The sequence below is a fragment of the Pundamilia nyererei genome, unplaced genomic scaffold, assembly GCF_000239375.1.
Source record: "Pundamilia nyererei isolate P.nyererei 1_Seehausen unplaced genomic scaffold, PunNye1.0 scaffold00033, whole genome shotgun sequence".
NCBI classification, from domain to species: Eukaryota; Metazoa; Chordata; class Actinopteri; order Cichliformes; family Cichlidae; genus Pundamilia; species Pundamilia nyererei.
The window spans coordinates 1,092,848-1,113,457 of NW_005187434.1; the positions used below are offsets into that span (position 1 = coordinate 1,092,848).

Below are 20,610 nucleotides of genomic sequence, written 5' to 3' on the forward strand. Positions count from 1 at the left end.
TTAAAAAGATTGGATAATATTTCCCCTCCAAAACGTTTAGGGGACATTCAGAAATACTATTATGAAAGCTGAGTGACACCAGAGGACCGAAATGAGGCCTAATTGTACCAGTGACACCAGTATGTCAGGCCCAGCCTTCAAAAATCCAGCCTTATGATAATAATACACTGTTAATTCGTCAGTTTGAATGTTACAGTGATGTTCAAAGTGTTCCAACTCACAGAGTGACGGTTCTGTTGGGCAGCAAGCCGGGATCCGGAAGTTCAGTCAGCTCCCCCTTGCTGCAGCTGACCCTGATCCCCACAGCCTGGACGCTGTGCAGTTTGGGGCGCTCCTCCGCGCAGCTGCAGCCACTGGTGGAGGCGAGCAGCCCCGGGCAAGCCTGGTAGAGCCTCGGCAACAGGAGCAGCATCAGTACCAGACGCCCCGGCAGCAGAGGGATGCCAACGCCGGGCGCAAACATTGTCCTTCGGCTGGATCTCACCTCAGCTGCACCCCAGCCTCCAATCATCCCATATCTGCACCATGGAGCTTTCAGTGGGTGTAATGTGGGCGAGAAGAAAGTTGTAATAACAACAACAATAATAAAATCAGCTTTCAGGCCTTGAATGAATGGCAAGGTTAAAGGATCCGCTCAACAATGGACACTCGCCATCCGGTCATTCCAGAAATATTCAGCGCCGTTGATTTTTTTCCCAAGTGTCCCGTTATGTCATGGCAGCCCGGGCGCACAACTCCCTCTGGTCCAAACGCTTTTAATAAATCCAAGAGATGTGTCACCCTCCAAACGTCCACAACAGTTAGAAAAAAAGCGATCCAATATGTCTCTAAAAAGTTGATGGCTGTGTTAATTACCTTTAGAGAAGTGGGAGTGTCCAGATTACCGTTATCTCGCCTTCTGCAAACTTAATCCAGGGGTTGGTGAGATTGACGGCTGAGCAGTCACATCCACAGCCACGCTGTCGTTTATATGAACAAAAATTAATTCTCTTTTTCACTTGCTCGCATCTCTTAAAAGTTTCCCTCAGTGTTTTCCTCCAATCCCTAAGCTCACCGTTGCTTACGCTCATGCGCAACTTGAATTCAGTTTGAACTTGTTGGAAAAAAGAAACAAACAAAAAACAGCAACTTTTAGTTCGTTTAGAAGTGAGCTCGGAGCTGCGGTGTAATTCCCAGAATCTAGCGGTTTTGCTTGCTTGCCTCTGTCACACTCAAAAATCACTTGGTTACTACCCCAAGTGCGCCCATTCCGTCTTCGTCTGCGCCCTGGTCCCCGCGGTCCTAGCGCATCCGGATCAGCACAGAGCGAGACAGAGAGGAGGTTCCACATGTGACCGGGGAGGGGGTCAGGGCAACGACGACTCACGTTACACGCCTTCACAAAAAAAAAAAAAAAGAAAAAGAAAAAGAAAGATACGGCCCATTAGGTTTAATATTATGGATATGAGTTTGCCTAAAACCCACAAATATTTCCCCTATAAGCAAAACTGAAATAATTATCGAAATAATTAGGCCTAGTTATTAACTCAACTTTTGGCTTTTATCCCATTACAACAATAATACGTTCAATGATAAATTCATCAGAAAGGGAAACTGCTTTTGAAAATGTTGATCGGCCTGGGTGTAAAAGTCTAAAAGGTCTTGATTTCAGTGCCTGCCTGCACCGGGAGCCTAAAACTAAAATTATGAATGAATGTGGAAAGCCTTCATTGTATTGTGCCTTTGGAGCAGATCAAAGAGTTTTCATTCAATCGACGGGAAGCAGAGGAAGCAAAGACTTTTACAGATACGCTACGGCAAATGGGATATTGTTGCTGCAGAAAGAGTTATGATTAGAGTTATTGATCTTTAAAATGTAGACGTAGAGAATGGGGTGTCATATTGTAGATGATAACTTCTAGATTAATGGCATGTTTTCTTTTGTTTCCGTGGCTTCTCATAAATGCTGAAACTGGAGTGGCTGGCACAAAGAAGCTGTCAGGGCTCCAATACAGATAAGCTTTTTTCAGTCCTATTCTATCAAATTTCCACTGAATGTTCTTCCTCAATTATTCTGAGATAATAAAAAACATTAAATATTTTGTTGAAAGAACTATATATATAGATAGAAATATATATATATTTATTTATTTTACAGAAACATTACATTTCTCCCCTAAAAGTAAAAGAATCCTTCCTCTGGCTCTGCTGCTCTTTTTTTCTCCCTGCGTGTATGGAAACTTCCCAAAATACAATATTTCAGTTTTAAAAATACCTTTTGATATACGAGAGGCTCAGGAGGATGGAAACCGTGGCGATTCAAATCTGGAGAGCATTTCAAAATATGAGAAGGTGAAGCAGGAAAGCTTTTGAAACGGGATTTTATGCAATTGGGCTTGACAACTATTCACCGACATATCCAAACTGCAGGCACCTCAGTCATGCAAGCAGCCTGGCAGTATAAAAGCGCACTGTGCTCTGAACCACACAGTGGACCCCTGGTTTGTTATTCCTGTATATGATACTTTACGTCGGGAATGGGCTGAAAAAGCCGGTGCAATTATTGAAAGAAAGCACAAGGAGTAGATGGGCGCCTGTTCAGCAATGAAACAGAGGGCTGTTTATCCAAGCCGTTAAATAAGGCTTCAAGTACAACACCCCCGTCCAGCTCCACAAGGCCCAGATCTCTCTCATCTGGAGAGCACAGTTTCCATTTTAAAATGTCACGTCCCAAACTGCACATTACATCAAATTGTACTTAATGGCATCCAGACAAACTTTAATGTCGGTCCAACATTTTCTCTCTATGTACTCCACACGCTCTCCCCTGCTCCTTATAGCTTAGCAAGCAAGTCTCTCCTTCTTCCCTGTTCCACATCTGGACTCCATTCCAGGTGGAGTTATTGAGAAAGGGGGAGAACATCACGAAGGTGGAAAACAGAGAAGGTTGGAGGCTAAAAAAGACCAAAAACGTATAGGGTTGAGATTGTGCCTCAGTGTCGATTTTGGCTGATGTTATACAAGCTTTTTGGGGATGTGTGATGAAGGCTGAGAGATGGTTTTGTATGTCGGTCGTCTTCTACAAATCCCACACTGGTAGATAAACATGTAAAACAATGGGGTTTTCAGCACAATTAGAGAAACCAGACCCACTGACTGCTGAGTTTCAGGCAAAAAGTCCGGATTTCTGCCAATGGATAAACAAAAGAAAACTTCCAGCCGGGAAACAGACGTCAGGCGACCTGCTGCCGAGTGTTTCTCGAGGAGCTCGTGACATCTAGTGGTGAGATCCGCAGCGCACTCGTCACTCCTCCACTTCTGCACATTTCCTGGGTGAATGCTTTTATTTAACACTTTATGAGAACATTAAGCTCTTTACTTCTACATTTTTGAGGGGTTATCAAACGATGTGGTGCTGTACTGTCAACACTCATTTATCAGAAGTCTTTCAAGTAATTTAGAATTTAATCCAATATAATGCTGCAAAAAAGGAGGTTTATCTTTGTAGTCATTGTATAATGATCCACAAATAATGCAGAAATCAATTCTATAATTGCCTAGTAAGCGAAATCATAGTACACTCGCCTATGCTTCCCCCCACTTGTTTATATAAACATACCATCAGATTTCTCCACGAAATGAATCAGCTCATGTCCATATTTTGTTTCTAATCCTGCGCAAAGATTTTATAACGGAGTTTAAAATCTTAATCCATGTGTAATTTGAGTTTTATCGCTTTCATAAGTTCATAAAGAACAAGTCTGAAACTGCAGTAATACTGCCGTCTTTTGGTCAGGAACGTGAATTACATAGTTGTTACACAGCCTCAAAGGCAACGCACGTCATAACTCTCCCTCCTCATGTGCTGCATAATTATATCAGACATCTCTTGTCATAGACGTGGGTCTCCCAACAACTTTGTAATGCTCATTCAGTTACAAGACCTGGATGGCAGATAAGCTTGTGGGAAAATAAAAGCATCCAAACTACCGTTCTAGTTTCCTTTTTACCTGGTCTGCTATTCACAAAGCATGTTGGCAGATTTTTAATCTGGATGCCTCTTCTGACACAAACCACCCCAAGGGATTTGTGTCTCCTCCTGGGATGAACTGCAGAGCTTTTACTGGCACTGCACTATGGAGCCACTAGTAAAACAATTAAATATAATGACAAACATAATCCCTAGATTGTGTGCGATATAATATGTGGAATAATAAATATGCAAAAATGCATTTAAATAAACTATCTACCTATCTGTACAACTTCTACTACAAAGAGATGTGTGCAGTTTGTGTATGTCACAGACCTTGTTCTACATTCAAAAATGTGCGGTAAAGAACCAGCTTACAGCAGCAGTTAAACTCTTTTCTGTGCTACATTTGGCGAAACTCTTTCTGGTGTTAATATGGGAAGAATAAATGTTTCAAGTTGGCAGACATAGTTACATTAAAGAAACAATAACACATCAGGAAAACACTGCATACACACACATACACATTTTGGTACACACAACTGCAAAACAGTTATTATCGCTGAGGAAGCTTCAGGTTGTGCGAATTTATTAAGTGCCACATGAAATGTGAACATTATAGTGCATCTCTGAGTACTGCTGTAAGTGTAGCATCATCGATTCTTTTCACACTATATGTCCTGTGCATACATTATGCATTTTAAGTGATCTACATTATAGAATACATTTCAATCACAAACATCAAACATATTTGCATATTAAATGAAACTCTAGTCCCTCAAAAGGTAACAAAAACAGCCACAAAAAAAAAAATCCCCTCATTATTTATAAATTCAGATTACAAAAGAAATACAGAAAAACTCAGGGGTTTTTGGCCTGATACTAAATTTGCAACTCCTGTGTTTGTAACAGTGTGAACACCCTTTCCCTTCTTCCTTTCTGCCTCTCACTCTCACATGTGCACACACACACCCACACACACACCCACAGATGAAGGGAAGGCCTGAAGAAGCCACCACACCCCTGCATGAGAAAGTATGCACACATACACACCCACACAGCACTATCTGTGTACATTACATTTTTTAAAAAGGCATGCAGTGTAGGTTTGCTTTTGATCCCACTGTGTCAGCAGAAAATTTAAATGAAGATCCTGATCCTCAGAGTCAGCCCTGTTGAGTTTGTCCAAAGCAGTGGTGATTTGTAAATCTGGCCTTAGCATAATGTCATGTGGATTGAGTCCATGGCAGCTGTGAATCATTAGGCCTAAGAATAACCTAAAGATGGCACGGAGGCTGGTTAATTAAAACAAAAACAAAAAGAAAAGAAAAGACAAACAAAGCCCCATTTCTCATACATTTACAAAGAAGGCAACAAAGTGTATTATATTACTGCAAAGTATGGTTAAATGTGATCAGAAAAGAGCATCCTCGACCATATTGTTGATTCATCTCCACCTCCGTGTATCTTCCCAAGATCTAAAACTCAGTCAGATGAGGTGGATATTTAAGCCAAACAGGCGGCCCTCTGTGTCCACAGTGAGGCAGGGGTGGAGTGGCAGACTCAGTGGTGAGGGGACACGGTGGCTGGGGGGGAGCTGCCCGGGCCCTCGTACCTTTCTTTGGCGTGCTTCTCACAGTACATCACATCTCCAATCCAAAAGTGCCCTCGCATACTCAGGTTAAGACCGCAATCTGTGCACGTGTAGCACTCGGGGTGGCGGAATCGATCGTCGTTGATGCGCACGGCCTGTGAGCTGCGGAGAGATGAGCGCAATCAGGCACCAAGAAAACAGACTAGATGATCGAACGGTGAAATGATGAGTTTCAACAATCAGCACAAATAATCACCATGCTAAAACAAAACAGTTTGTTTTAGCATGCCCTGTAGACAGTTCAATTGTAGACAATTGAACTGTCTACAATTGATGTTTCAGACTCCATTTGAAATTTTGTCTATTATTTTTCCCCCACAAATCGTTACACAGCAGACCACAATGGCAGTGTTGTGCACCAGGTAAACCAGAAGCATTCATTCACATATTTCAGTTTCACCAGTTTATTCTGGTCATGTTAAGAGGCTCATGGCCTTCAGAGTATGACTCAAATTGGAGGTCAGATAATTTAAAATCAGTGTTTTGATGTGTGAGTTTCACGGCAACTCATATCCTGATCTCATTTACATCTTTATGATAATCTGATAACGATTAAGTAGTATATTATATATACAGTATTATATTCTATAAACACGTGAAGCCTCAAATAAATAAAAAATAAATAAATAAATAAGAATTCCCTCCAGAAAAGGATTTTGTATTTGTCATGTACACACTTCTCTATCCTGACTAGTCTTCCAGTTCCAGATAAATATTACCATTTGCAGCCAAATACTTAAATCTTTGTTCATTAAGACCCAAGTATTTTGCTTTTGAACAATAAGCACAGTGTCTTCTGTCTTTTGTTGAGGAACCCGTTCTCTTCGGTCGCTCTACCATAAATGGCTGAGTGGTGCGCATAAGAGGGGAGTGGAAGTCTGACTCCCGTCACCAAGGCAAACACCTTTTGTCCATAATAGCTCAATCTGGTTGGGCTGGCAGGTCTAGAAGTCTCATGTACCACAGCTCAAGTGTGAAGGTTTTGTAATTGTGTAGCATCATTTGCAGATTTATAAGTAAAACAAACCAGCATCAAATCTTCTGAGTCTGAGACACAAATATATTATTATATCAACGGCTATGTTATCCAATTAAGCATGTAACTGCAGGCGACCACAGACTTACACAATTTTGGTACCACACCTCTCGCAGGTGTGGTATTTGCTGGTTCCTCCCACTGATGTGGTTGCTTTGGGGGCATTTGGTGAAAGATTTCCTGGAAACCTCAGAGCTGCCTCTGGAGAAAAACACACACACAGAGTTGCTCATGATGAAGTTTTGACACGCTACGTCTCACTGCTCAACACATCAGCACTCTGTTTGTCTTCACTGTCCTCTGTCAGTGCAGCTTGTTTATGTTTCCGGTAACTGTCATCACAAGGTCGTCGCCTATGGGACACGCTATATGAAATTTCCAAATACTGGCCATTATCACGTCATGAAAGAATGTTATCACTATCTGGATTTATTTTCACTGCCAAAGATCAAAGCCAAAGGGGAATCAGACAGATGTATTCCATGATAACATTTTTATGACCCACACACTGCAGAGTTGCGCTCCTCATGACAAACATATGGAAGTGCATATGGTTCTGAATGATGCACATTTGTCAAGGATGGTTTCAAGATGGAGATGTGGGCAGCAAACAGAAACAAGAGAGGAAGTGAATTATAAAGTACTTGATATAGCTGACAGATGCAGAAAATAAGTCTCAAAGCAGCCAGTCCACATGGATAAAATCTCTGCAGTCACAAAGCCCTTTTGTGCTCAACTAATACCTACTGCCACTTTCTTGTGTGTTCTAACATACACACACACACTTTTATATTTATGAAACAATGTGCACTTTTGTCTATAAAGGATGCTCTTTGGATGAATGAGCGTCTCACCTTTTTCGTCAGCCTCCAGGACTTCTTGCAGCATTTTAAAGGTGTTGGACTGACGAGGTGGATTGCGGGACTCCCTGTTCTCCTGGATCATCTTGTACACCTCTGAGTCTGTGTCGAACCTCTGCATGGCAAAGTCAGAACTGGGACTGCTGTAAAACAAGCCAATAATAATCAGTATAGGATCTATTCATTTATATATGATTAAAAATATATAAATGTGTATGATACGGTGATATTAAAGCATTAAAGTTTGTATTATGACTGAATAGATGGACATAAAACCAAGTCACCAATAATAACTTAAAGCAGGCCTCTCCGGCTCTCTTTTGTACATGTGATTTTTGGTGCACTTTGGCGTGTTGCAATTTGCACAAGTTTGTGTTTAGTGTTTTGGCTGCAGTTTTGCAGGCAGAAGGCAAACTTTATCGGATATCAGTTGGTTCCTCTATGTAGATGTAAAAGTTTTTTGTTGTTTTTTTTTAAATAGTAACTGAAACTGAGTGCTGCTCATTATGAATGTTTGCTGTATTACACTCTGACGGAGTCCAGGCAGAGCAGGACGCATGAGCCTGTGAGTATAAGCTCAGGGCAAATCAAAGCTTTGAGTTAAGGGTAACTCTCTCCACACACATATTTGCAACTCATCACATGCATTTGCAGATTCACCAGAAGTGTGTTGGTAAAGAGCCAACTAAGAGGCCCATCTAAGTTTGAACTTCTTTAGCTGTTGCTCAGAACAGCGCTTTTATCTAATCTAAAAATGGTAAAACAACTTATCTGATTTATGAGATTTCTGCTATATTTGTTCCTAAATCAATCTATATTGGCAGGTACTTCCAACGACTGCTTCAACAGCTCCAACATTGTACAATAGCAGAGACAACACTCAGACCAAACCAGAGAAGTCTCCCCTCTCATCAAAATTTAAAATATGATATTACAGTGGGAACTGTTGAATTTATTGATCAGGGGATTAATGTTATTTCAGGAAGGTTCTTGGGAAATTACTAGTTGATGCCAAGAAAAGCCATACAAGTATGATCTGGTATGATTTCTATATAAAATGCCATGTTTATTTCTACATTAATAGCAACTCTGTACAAGAATTTAAACAATATCAAACTAATGCTCAACCTGCTCCACCAGTAACACCATACTTTGCTGTCTTGCTCTTAACTCAGCAAACAGCTACAAGGAAGAAACAAGGAGGGCAAAAGGCTAACTGAGAGAGCCACATCTCAAATCTAAAATCCTTAAAAAATAAAATAAAATAAAGAGCTTAACGAAAAGCGGCTTTGTTTTTTTGTTTTTTTTAGAAAACTTCTGATTAGTTAAAACCAGTTAACAAAGTAGTAATAAGAGAGGCTTGTGCATTACATAATCTATAGCACAAAATAACAGCACCAAGTACAAAGTTGATTCAAAAGCCTCTCCAACAGCCAAGAAACATGAGATCCCGCAGTTGCGTGTCTCTTTTTGTGAAGGTGTGACCTTTGGCCTTTTCAAAATGAAATGTCATCACATCACTTTATCCCATTAGAAACTTGTGAAATTAGCCCGTGAATTCTTGAGTTGTGGTGAAAAACGTGTTTCGACAAGCTGCACTGGCCCTGAGGTCAACTGCAAATCTGTGCCAAATTTTTATAAAATCCCTCGAGGTGACCTGACACATCATGTTCATGAGAATCCCTGCACATACATGCAGACTGACAACTCAAACACATGACGCCTCCAGCCACTGTTGTCGCTGGTACACAGCCATAGAAAATTACTTCAAACTCTGCATTTTTGCAATTTCAGCTTCAGGTTAAGGGCAGGAGGGGAGAAGAAGCTTCCATCAAAAGGGATTAGACACTGTGAGCTGAATGATTATTACTTAACAGATAAAAACTCCGTCTTCCAAGCAACCCGAGCTGAGGAAACCCATGTGCTAAAATGTAGATTGGCAGAACATTGGTAAGACACAAAATTTTGTTCCTGTATGTGTGTTTGTCTGGAGGGAGTGTTTTCAGTCATGTGGAACCAGTCGGCCAGGTACACACTGTTCAGACTAGGTGCGATTTGATTACTTCAAATAGGAGCCGTTTTGTCAGCTAGAATAACCCAACCTGACTGACTGTCCCACCTGTTGTCACCTACTGCAGAGATATTTATGCTTTAACTGACACCTGTGGTGTGAAGACAAAGCCCTCAACTTCATTCAACACTGTTGTGATTTAACATACAGATGTGAACCTATAAAGCCTTTTTATTTATTTTTTTTGTACAACAACATTACAGTTAGCGTGTTGCTGGGTTTTGGCAGATTTGTAACATTTTTTAACTTCATGTAGCCTGGCTCTATACATTCAATTATTATGAGTTTAAAGCTGATTCAAGATGAGAAATCTGGGACTGTGTTGCTTTTAAAAAACAAATCAGTTTGCGTGACTGATAATTCAAATTATGAGACTAGACAACTTTGTTAAACTGGAATTGGGCTGAGGCAAAGAGACAGACGTGGCCATTGAAAAAGGAAACAGTCCTGGTTTCTTGGGTTTTAGGTTCAGGTTCACTGTCCAGCTGCAAAGATGAGTAATGGTTTTAAATGAACATGTTCAGAGAATTTTCATAAGATATATTTCTGTGTATGCAAAGCCCATTTCCCACTTAGTGAACATGGCTGCAACAAACAAGGGCAAACAGACATAGCAACAAGTATGTGAATGAAACAAATGCTCAGACCCTTTCTTCTGCATCACTGAACATGGTTCAAATTGAAAACAGACCTCTCAGACCTCTCCAAGTTTTCCACATGCTCAACTCCACCCTAAGCAAGCCATTTCCCCTTTTCCTTTCCCTCACCATCCCTCATGACATGCTATCTCAAAACAAATGGAAATTCTAGGTAAAAGAATACAAATAACAGGACTTATGGTCAGAGAAAATAACATGCATCTGAACAAGCAGTCAAGCACACAGATTATTAGTGCAAGCACATTAAAACAACTATCACTTTTAAATCTAATTCCACAAAACTCTTGGGAATTGCGCTTTCCAATGTTCTCACATGTATATATCAGTGGCCAAGACAAATGTGCTGCTGGTTTCTGTATCCAGACTTGGCTCACGCGAGCAACAATGAGACCCAAGGCATAGCTGCATGTAGTCGAAACATCTAAGATCACAAAGCTAAATTCCAGCCATATTTATGAACTGGTTTCCTTGAAGTACAACATCTAAACCAAAGTCAAAACATATTGAGAGAAGGAATTAAAAACAGCAAAACATAAGATGACGAGACTCACCTCAAAAAGGAAAAAAGAGAGAAAGAGAGTGAAAAAAGTGGGGAAGAACAACTCCAGCTAAAGTCCTTGTCCTTTTAACAGTGCTAACGCAACTCAGCAAACATACCAACATACAAAGGAACAAACAATATTGACACACAAGCAGATGAAGAGCACACACCTCTATCTAAACCAGACGGCACAGAAAATGCAAGAGTGACTGAAAGGTGTGCCTTTAGCTGAAACTCATTGGCCATGCATCATGAAGGGGTGGGAAAATGGGTGTTACAGAGTCTGTGATTGGCTGGAAAGAACAGGGAGAGACTTTCTGTGCTAGCTCTAGACTGGGGGCCAATTAGGGGGAGAAGCAAAAATCAATCTTTTTTGGGAAGGGTCTGACTACAGCTGCTGACACATCACTAGCTATGGTTAGCCCAGCTGGACTTGGGTCTAAAGTCCAAAGTCAACTATCGTGCACTGAGGAGGGGAAAGAAAAAACAGCCACCGTGAGCGTGCTGACAGAAAGGATTGTGTGAGAGACTGAAGTGAAAACACCAATTTCTTCTGGGACAACAAATATTCCAAACAATGCTTAGGAGGGCAGCACCTGCACAGTGGGAACAGAATCAAATTACAGCTACATCACCTAATCAGAGAGGGTGAGGCAGGAAACAAGAAACTAAAGTGTTGCTGAGGGAGGTGATGAGCCGTTTCCCAAAGGTTCATTTGACTCCAAATGTTTCTGCAAAAAGCAGTAAACATCGAGAACCACCTGGACAATATCAGTAGATTCACAAGCTGACTGTTTTACTCTAAATGAAGGAACTGGTTTGGCATATATCTCAGCTAATCTGCATTTTGACAGAGATTTTAAAAATGAGGAAACAACTGAGAAACTGAAAGAATTTTTCTAGATGAGATCACTGATGCAACCAGATAAAACTATTTTCACTTCTGTAGAGGTAATAATAAGTGTCTTACTACTAACACAGTGTAATGCAAATAGCCTTAATTGTTATTATAATTTGGGTGTAATTATTTCTTTGATAAAGTACAAAATTTGAGAAGGATCACAAATGTAAATACAAATCTCTCTATAAAAATCTAATAATAAAGAAGTTCGATGATTACCACACGTTTTAGTAGTTTTCCAAAATTTCAAAATACATGTGTGCATGGTCTGTAAGTACCCACTTTCATGCCATATTTGCAGCTTTACAGTTATAAATGAGGTACCAGGTGATGGTGGAATGTGCAGGTGCAGCCTCTACAGGCCTATAGGTGGCACTAAATTACTGCATTGAAACTGTGTATACTCCAATTAGACAGGAAACAAACTTACGCTGTAGTACATGTTAAAGCTTTATGTTCTGTTGTGCATTGTCCTCTAAAGGGGGCCCTCGAGTAGTTGGATATCAAGCTATCATGTGAAAGAAAAACCAGAGAATCAAATCAAAGGAAAAGCCATCGTCAACCAACTGCTGTTGTAAAATATTTTGCCTCCATGTTCCTCCAGAACATCTTGGTTATGGATGTGGTGGAAGCACTGTTTACACAAAACCAGGAGATTCCCAGCTGCATTAAAAGTTGGGAACTGTGAAGGCCATAACACATGATTAACATAATTTTCATACTTAAAGACAGAATGTTCCCACAAAGTTGACCAAGTTAACTCCCAACTATGGCCACAAAATGCCAACCACGGCTTAACACAGCCACTGTAAACCAAGTCGGGTTTTTCCTTTGAGCGTGCACCTAAATTTTAAGCCTAAAGAAGTGAAAGAGTCCCGGTTTGCTCTCAGAAAAAGAGAACAATCCATTTGGTGTGGTAATCCTGTGTGTGTATAGGAGTCAAAAGTAGGTTTTAATTATGTTGGAGTAAAAGTGTAACATTTACCTGCGATGAGGCGACACTGGTACGTCACGCTCAGTGGGACTTTGAGGTGAGAAGCGTCCTTGTGGAGTTGTGTTGGACACAGAGTTGTTTCTGTAGTCTGAAGGCGAGAAGTCCTGTGGAGAAGGAGAGAGCAAAAATGTATGAAATGATGCAATTTAAACATAAGAGACACACCAAGTGTTTTGCTCCATTCAGAGACAGGAATTCAGTGGGTGAGATTCTGAAGAGCTTCTCCACCAAGGAGTGTTTTGGTATTGAAGGCAGTTCCGTCCATATTTCCAGAAACTCTAAATATGAAAACCTGAAATAAAATTATATCTTTTGAAAGACACATTCAGTCAAGATCAAACCAGGCGAGATCTGATTGAAACCTTCATCGGATTTTAGTCAAATGTTTCAACTTCAAGTACCAAATAAGCTACATGCTCGCATTGTTTAATGTGATTCACTGTGCTGTCAAGGTTTTGACAGCTTGAGTCACACCGACATTCCTTTTACTGGTTGTTCCTGCTGATCCATTTCAATCTCAGCAAGCTAAATTAACATTGTTTCATCTTGATAATCATGCACAGTCTTAGGTGTGCTCCACTCCCACAGCTGATAGAGGACTGATGGTGTAGCAACAGGTGTTTGGTACTAACTGGAAAACTGGTTTGAAGAGAAACTCAGAGCCAGCTTGTACTTTAATAGGTTCCAGATGCTGTACAAACCTGATGATTATTCATCTGTAGTTACTGTAGTTCAACAGCAGCATCACACAAATCAGTCAAAATGAACACTTACAGTACAAATACTGAAATTGAGAAATCTTAGTCAAGTGAAAAATATTTGACTTTTGACAGAAGAGGGCGCTAAGTACCTACAGGTGATCCAGCAGTTCCACCATTAAGTTAAAGGTTGATTTTTCCATCTTTACTCTAACAGTATGGGTTGAAAAAAAAACTCCTGAAATTCATTCCTCAGCATGTTAGTTTAGCTCAGGAAAAGAAATATGCAGTACAGAGTTAAGACAGAATCATCAAAATGCCATATTATATTTCCCAATCCTGAACTTGGAAGCTGAAAGCTTGATTATGATTTAGAGCAGTACATGTGTTACATGTGGTCTGACTATTTCCTGGTGAATATCATTCAACAAGGATAATGGACTAGCCAACCTGTGGCAAAAAGAAACCTGGCAGTTATTTCACTGCTGTCTTTTCAAAACTGGTATTTTAAGTCCTCATGACTACTTGGCACAGCTCAGATTAATTAGCAGTCATACTTGTTGATCACATATGCTGCAATATTCCTACTGAAGTTTACTTGTGAAATAAAGCTGTTACTTCATTTCATCTCCTGCACACAGTGCACACAGTGCAGGAGATCTTGTGCTAGAAATCGCAAAGCCCACAGACAACCCAAGAGTACAGCTTTTGCAATAAAGCTCACCGATTTTTTTCCCCTCCTCCCTCAAATGTCACCAGCTGGCACAAGTGTTACATGGGCTTCACAGCAAAGTGGCTCCACCCAACCTTTTGAACCAGCACACATCTGAAAGTCAAGCTGGAGCTGATGCAAGAGCTCAGTACTGAACAAATAGCATGGATGGAGTCAAAGATTTGTGTGCCCAATGCCAGCACCCGCTTCCAATTCAGAAACTCTTTGAACAATGTCTCTGTTCTCAATTGAGTCCAATTTTCCTGCTCTTTTTCCTTAGTGAGTGGGTAGATTAGTGGCGGATGCCAGGAAGCCTTTACCAGAAATGATCACTGGGATGGCTCCCCATGATTCCTCCCAGGATAAACCCACCACAAAAGGCAGAGGCTCAGAACATCATATATTTCATACTATCACTATGCACGAATAGAGACATCCATGCTGTCTTTATTTGAGCAAATCTCTAGGGAATGTACTGGAGGGATATGTATAGATTCTTTCTTAAAGACCCAGTGAAGCCAAGCAGTATGTACTGATGAATCTATTCTAATACAAACCAAATATATGTTACATAAGTGTCCAGCTACTGAATGTGGATCTTCATGCATTCCAACATCATAAGAATTTAGGGATAAAAATCACAGCTCGGCTCGGAGACTCAAGAGGAATGCAATGAAGTAAAGAAAAACAAAAGGGATAAAGAAAAAACACATGCGCTCCACTGTGACAGGGAGTATGCAGCTGTGACTGAGCTTGACCTTAGAAAGTTCAAAAAAAACTTTGTCTGCACAACCAGAGCAGCTCTCCCATCACCACAATCCATTCTGCGAAATCCAGTGCCAGAATTTTATAGCAGTAACTGCTACATGACTAGCAAAGCCTTAACCAATGCTTCCTGCATACGCTTTGTTCCAGATCATCACTGTTGCATTTTAAGCCTTGGAACCATTACACACAGTGATCTCAGTTCTACAGTGCATTTGGGGAACTGCATCATGACAGTGCCAACAATACCCCCATGTTTCATGTACTAGAAAACTCAAGAAGAAATACGGGTGAGCTGAGGAAAGCCTATTTTCTTTCTTGGATGAGAGAATGGTCACAGATGGAAGAGACCAGCGGAGAATATCATCAGCCAATTTTTTTGTGGTTCCAGTGGCTGGCAAGAAGAGGAAGCTCTGATTAAAGCTGCGCTGAACTGTAATCAGGAGTTCATAGTCAACAATCCCAAGATCATTAGGGCAAGTTGCTGGAATGCTGTACTGCATTTAAAATAACATATCAAGCTACTGAGCACTATATATCCTCTTTAGGTATACTGTTTAGCTTATTATGGTGTGTTTGTACATACAAATGCACAGAGACAAAATCTGCCTGGAGAACAGATTGGATATCCACGTCCCATTGGTCCAACACAAACAATGTTTTTTGCCAAAGTAACATGCAAGGTTTCAGAATTTGGGTTTTTCTATGTGCTTTTTCCATTTCAGTGTTAACCATTTTTCATGCTTGAAGTTCTATGATATTTAATATAATCCCCAAACAGCCAATACCAACACAAAACAAAATAAACTCCAGCATTTAAAATGTCTTAATTTTAAAATCTTTAACTTTATGTATGAGGCCCTTTGCAGCAGTAAGACGGAGGGCCACATCTGTCTTACTGTGGAAAACATGGCAGCTTAAGGTTGTGCTGAAACCTGCTGTTTATTTTCATCGTTCATCCATTTTATACACTCACATCTTCCATGGCAGGGGAGAGGGGGCTGGAGCCTATCCCAGCATGCTTGGGGAAAGAAACAGAGAAGACCCTTGTGCGTCAGCAAAAACTGACCCGACATTTATGGGATTCAGCTTGATTTTAACATGTGAAAATACAAACACTGGTGCCCCAGAAACTCACATATTACAAAGTATACATTGTATTAAAACCTACATTCTTTAGTCTTGACATTCATGTAGATGTTACCTTGGCAAGTACCATTCACCTTAATGTTCTTTCACATAAAGCATAACCACACTATTAAGTGACACAAGTGGTCTCAACCAGAACATGCACAACACAAAAAAGTTCTCCAGCCTTGGTCAGATGGAGATCTGTTGGTCCCCTTCTGACAGCTGCACCTGATCCAACCCAGTCTATGAAGGGCCAAACTGGCAACCTACAAGACCCAAAAGATCTGCTGCCAGCATCCACGATTGTGTTTTTTTAAAGACACTTCTGGGTGCATTGGCAAATATTTATTAGTAATGTTAGTTATAAATGTATGCTGATTATTCCTATCTGTGGATTGTACCCATCCAAAGTTAAACCAGCTTAATAGCACTAGCTAAGAGCTTAGGCCTCAGTCACACAGGCTTGATGACCCTCATGTCACTACATAGGTTGCTGGCTGTCACCAGGTAAAATAAATGTTGTGGCCGCCTGTAGTTTTTTGCTGTAGTGAAACTACAAGAAGTTTGGTGCAAACCAGAAATGGACACTGTTCTTTCCCTCTTCCCAACCAACACACTTCAAAAGTCGCAACTTTAACTGACCAGTTTTACTGATCGGCAAATAATTTGTGGGTGTTTGTAACATTTGCTAGCAACCTCCCACAATGACTTGCCAACCGGTCAAAGAACACAAAATTCTCTCTAGCCGCTGACTGATCTCTAGGCCTTTACAAATCCATTTCACAGTAACTACCAATAACCTACAGCAACCCACCAGCTAGAAAATAAATATTTTTCTCTGGCAAGATGGTTGGCAACTGGTATGTTGGCCTTGGCCTGGCCTGTGTGGCGGTAATGTCTGTCTCCAAAAAAGAAAACAAAAAACAAAAAACACAGCAGCAGCCAAAACACTAATTGAAGATTCAGAATGCAGAATCCAAAAACGCCTGAGACACTGCAGTGGCTACACACACCTTTGAAAGACTTTTATATACTCCTAATATGTGATCAGCGTTGCTTTGGCACATAACAGTAATCAACCCACTAGAAGGCAGGTGATTTTACTGTTGTGGCTGATCTCTGCAAAACAAAACTGTGGGCAACTATAAATGGGACGTATTCATTTACCAATATTAGAGATAAAGCCTTAGTGCATTATAAAAACTGTTACAAAAGAAAAAAAATCATTCTAACCACAATCAAGAGTTTATCCATTTTAGACACAACAAGCATAAAATGCCAAAATAAAGTGAAGGCAGCTGTTTCAGATAAAGACCCATGGGAAACACTGGGGACAGTGCCAGCAGAGGAGTCTTCAGTCTGGCTCCAACCAAGCCACTGTGCATCATCATTACCACCCTGCAGCTTCAATTACAGGGCACTGGCCAGCAGCACATAGGAGTGATGCCTAGAGGAGCTACTTTTGGGAAGACAGTTGCTGCTGTAAGAAAGTGCTGTAACTGCTCATTCACTGTCTCCACCTCAGACATGAGTGCTGCACTACAATGAGGCGGGGGACACCAGACATTCTGGGCTTGGTAATAATCAGAGCTGTGTAGGTTTTTTCCTATCCAGCAGTGGGCACTGGTGGAGGTCCTGAGCAAAGGCCTGAGGCGAAGAGTAACCTACTCGTTATCCACTGTTACTGATAGATCCCTGCCTTGTAATTATGTCTGAGCAATGGTGCATTACTGTGTACACATTCTGTTACAAATAAAACACAATACATGGTTAAACACAGGACATCTTTTTGGAACAAAAAAAAAAAATCATGTAATTAACATTCTTTACCTTTTTTATTGGCTCATGTCCGACTGCCCCTGCGTTATGAAAGGTCTTACATCTCCGACTACAGTCCTGGTTCCAATAATGATATGACTAAAACAATGTGCTGAGACTATACCTGTGCATATAATCTAAGACAATTAAGACTTAATGGTAATTTTCTTTTTAATCTAAATGCATGCTAATTTCGTGTTCTGTTTTGTTTTTCCAAAATACTGATGCAAAAGTCTTATGGGACTCCAGTCTATGCTGCAGCATGCAATTCTTTACAAGTCAAGCTCATTTTTCTCAGGGTTTATACATAGACATTTGTAGAATAGGCTTATATAGAGCAGTGACACTGAACAAAGGAATAGATTTTTGTGACTTTGGTCCTAATAGCTCCTCTACTCTCTACTCATTTACCATGGCCACACACAATCAAACTGTACAAGATTAAATGAAGAACATAAAAAACAAGATAAGAGGATGATTCTAAACATACAGTACTGCCAAGAAACCTTGGATATCGAATAAGCAGCATTCTGATACACCTCTGAATGGATGAGCATACTGGGTGCTGCAAAAAATGCTTGACAGAAACAGATCGTGAAACAGTTATTAAGTGCTGCAGTTTTAGTTTAATAAACAAATGATTCCTGAAGCTAAAAGTAATGAAGTAAAATCTCTAGTGTAGGTGGCCTGAGAGAGAGACTCACTGCTACCAAAACTGAATAGGTCAATAACATGTCTGCATAGTGTTTTATACACAAAGGGTGCTTTGAGCAACACATTTTTATCCCTATAAAATTCCCCACAAGGCTCTGACTGAATCAGCATATCAAGCTCATTAGACATCTGGAGTTCATTATGGTTGGACTAAAAATCACTGGACTTCCAATTCATGGTTGGCGAGATGACTCTCTTCACATGCGCCAAAAAAGAAAAAAAAAATGTGTGGTGGGGTTACAGTAAGAGTCAAGACGAGCTGAATGTAAACAAGACTGACGATCAAATTTTTATAAAGACATTTTTGTAGTTTTTTTGGTTTTTTTACAGTTCCTCCCACAAAGATAACAGAGCTCTAACTGCAAGTAGTCTCACAGCATCACAACAATATGTTCCACTCTCACATTTCACACAGATTTAAACCAACTGTACTGAATACTGGAGTACTCTGTATAGCGATGGAAAACTGCCACATATATTTCAACAGGAATGTCCACAAATGACTATAGACCATAAATCTAACATGTCAGCATTTATGGTATGTCAGTGCAGAAGAGTTACTCTCCACATGTCATTTCTGCAGCCTAACAGTTATGATTCACGATCACCCAATCCACCCCTGGTAATCACTACACTAAAATGTGGGTGTTGTACTGTGTAAAACTACAAAAATATATGCTAACATGTCTATTTTTGTTGGCACGAACATATCAAGGGGCAGTTATTCATGTCATTCCCTTGACAACAACTTTAGGAATGTTGACATTATGCTCAACCACCTTCGTAAACACCAACAACTTGTAAAAAGGTCCATCTCTCTCAGCCAACAGTTCTCCATAAAACTTTCAGGGCCATCTATCCCCATGAGTGCACCCGGAGGCCTGCAAAGCTCAGGGAATCAGAAGTGTCCCAGTTTGCTTTTCCATTCCAGGGGAAAGAAAAACAGCTGTGCTGATCAATCAGAGGGGATGACGAGAGGCATGCTGCCCACGGAGAGGCCACAATGGACCCCGAGCTTAACGGCTACGAGTCCACGTGAAAGGGCCTCACACTGCCCAGTCACAGAGCTCACTGTGCAGAGAAGAAAACATCCCTCCACCATGACCGTGCAGCCAGCACTGCTCCCCAGACACTGGCTTGGCTTAGCACAGCACCAGCATGCCAAACCAAACAAGAGGCCCACTCACATCAGATCTGAGAAAGTGCATCATTCCAAGCCATCATCATCATCATCATCATCATCTATATAATATGTATATTTCTATTTAGTAAAAAGGAGTGGCCATTTCTGTTGAGCTGAATTTTCCTTAAGTTCCCAGCCTCTTTGATACTTTAATTACTTCAATTTTCATCCAACTGTGTCTATAAAGGTTTATATTTTGACACCATTAAAAATAAACTCCATTCTTGAATGCCAAGTCGTTTTTCCTGCTCCAATTTGATGAGCACAGTTTTGGCCTCAATTTAGAATAACGAAGCACAAGGCCGCCTTCCTTCTGTGACGGCTATCCTCCTGTGAAGAGAACAATGGACAGTAATGCATGAAATAGAGGATGTGGGGATTGACAGCTACTTCTTTAGATAAAGAACTCCGTGACATGTCATACAGCCAAGGCCACTGCACCAAATTTAGAATCGAGAGGAAAAGTTTGGCCAGCGCTGGCACAAAATGTTGTGTTGCCCGGCTGTAGCTGGAGATCTTACACTACTGAGGATATTTGTAAAGCAACCTCACTGTCCCAGCACAGGATCGGACAGCCCACTAAGGCAACCCTCAGGAACCTCAAAGTGCAGAAACTGCAAACCCAGACACGGAGCCTAGTCTTAATGGTCGAGCGACGGGTCATGTCTCATGAAGAGCAGTTTGGTTTTGGCTCTGCTCAGTGCAACAGAGATCCCATTGTGGTCACTTCATGATGATATAAACAGATGCTCTGAATCATGACAGTGGCCGAGCAGTTCAGAAACAAGCTTATGTCCAGATTCCAGTAATCTAGGATGCACCATGCATTTAGCTCTTTTGTCACGACTGTGACTTCAAAAGCAGTTTGTAATATAGCCAATGATTTGAGAGTTCAATTCCCAGTCCCTCCACGTCCTGAAGTAT

The 20,610-nt window shown here is 40.8% G+C and overlaps 2 protein-coding genes across 3 annotated transcripts in view; both read right to left on the reverse strand.

Moving 5' to 3' along the window:
• Positions 1 to 1,290, reverse strand: part of adgra2 (adhesion G protein-coupled receptor A2) — a 39,649-nt gene extending 38,359 nt beyond the window's left edge. Inside the window, exon 1 of the mRNA XM_005729420.2 lies at positions 222 to 1,290. Within this exon, the coding sequence (XP_005729477.1) occupies positions 222 to 511 (290 nt within the window). The 5' untranslated portion in view covers positions 512 to 1,290. The remainder of the gene's footprint in view (positions 1 to 221) is intronic.
• A 3,182-nt stretch (positions 1,291 to 4,472) lies between these two features.
• The window catches only part of pdlim2 (PDZ and LIM domain 2 (mystique)), a 32,438-nt gene continuing 16,300 nt past the window's right edge, over positions 4,473 to 20,610 (reverse strand). For both annotated transcript variants that reach the window (XM_005729421.2, XM_005729422.2), the window contains 4 exons: positions 12,657 to 12,769; positions 7,494 to 7,642; positions 6,729 to 6,840; positions 4,473 to 5,705 (listed from right to left, as the gene is read on the reverse strand). In XM_005729421.2, the coding sequence (XP_005729478.1) occupies positions 5,513 to 5,705; positions 6,729 to 6,840; positions 7,494 to 7,642; positions 12,657 to 12,769 (567 nt within the window). In that variant the 3' untranslated portion in view covers positions 4,473 to 5,512. The remainder of the gene's footprint in view (positions 5,706 to 6,728; positions 6,841 to 7,493; positions 7,643 to 12,656; positions 12,770 to 20,610) is intronic.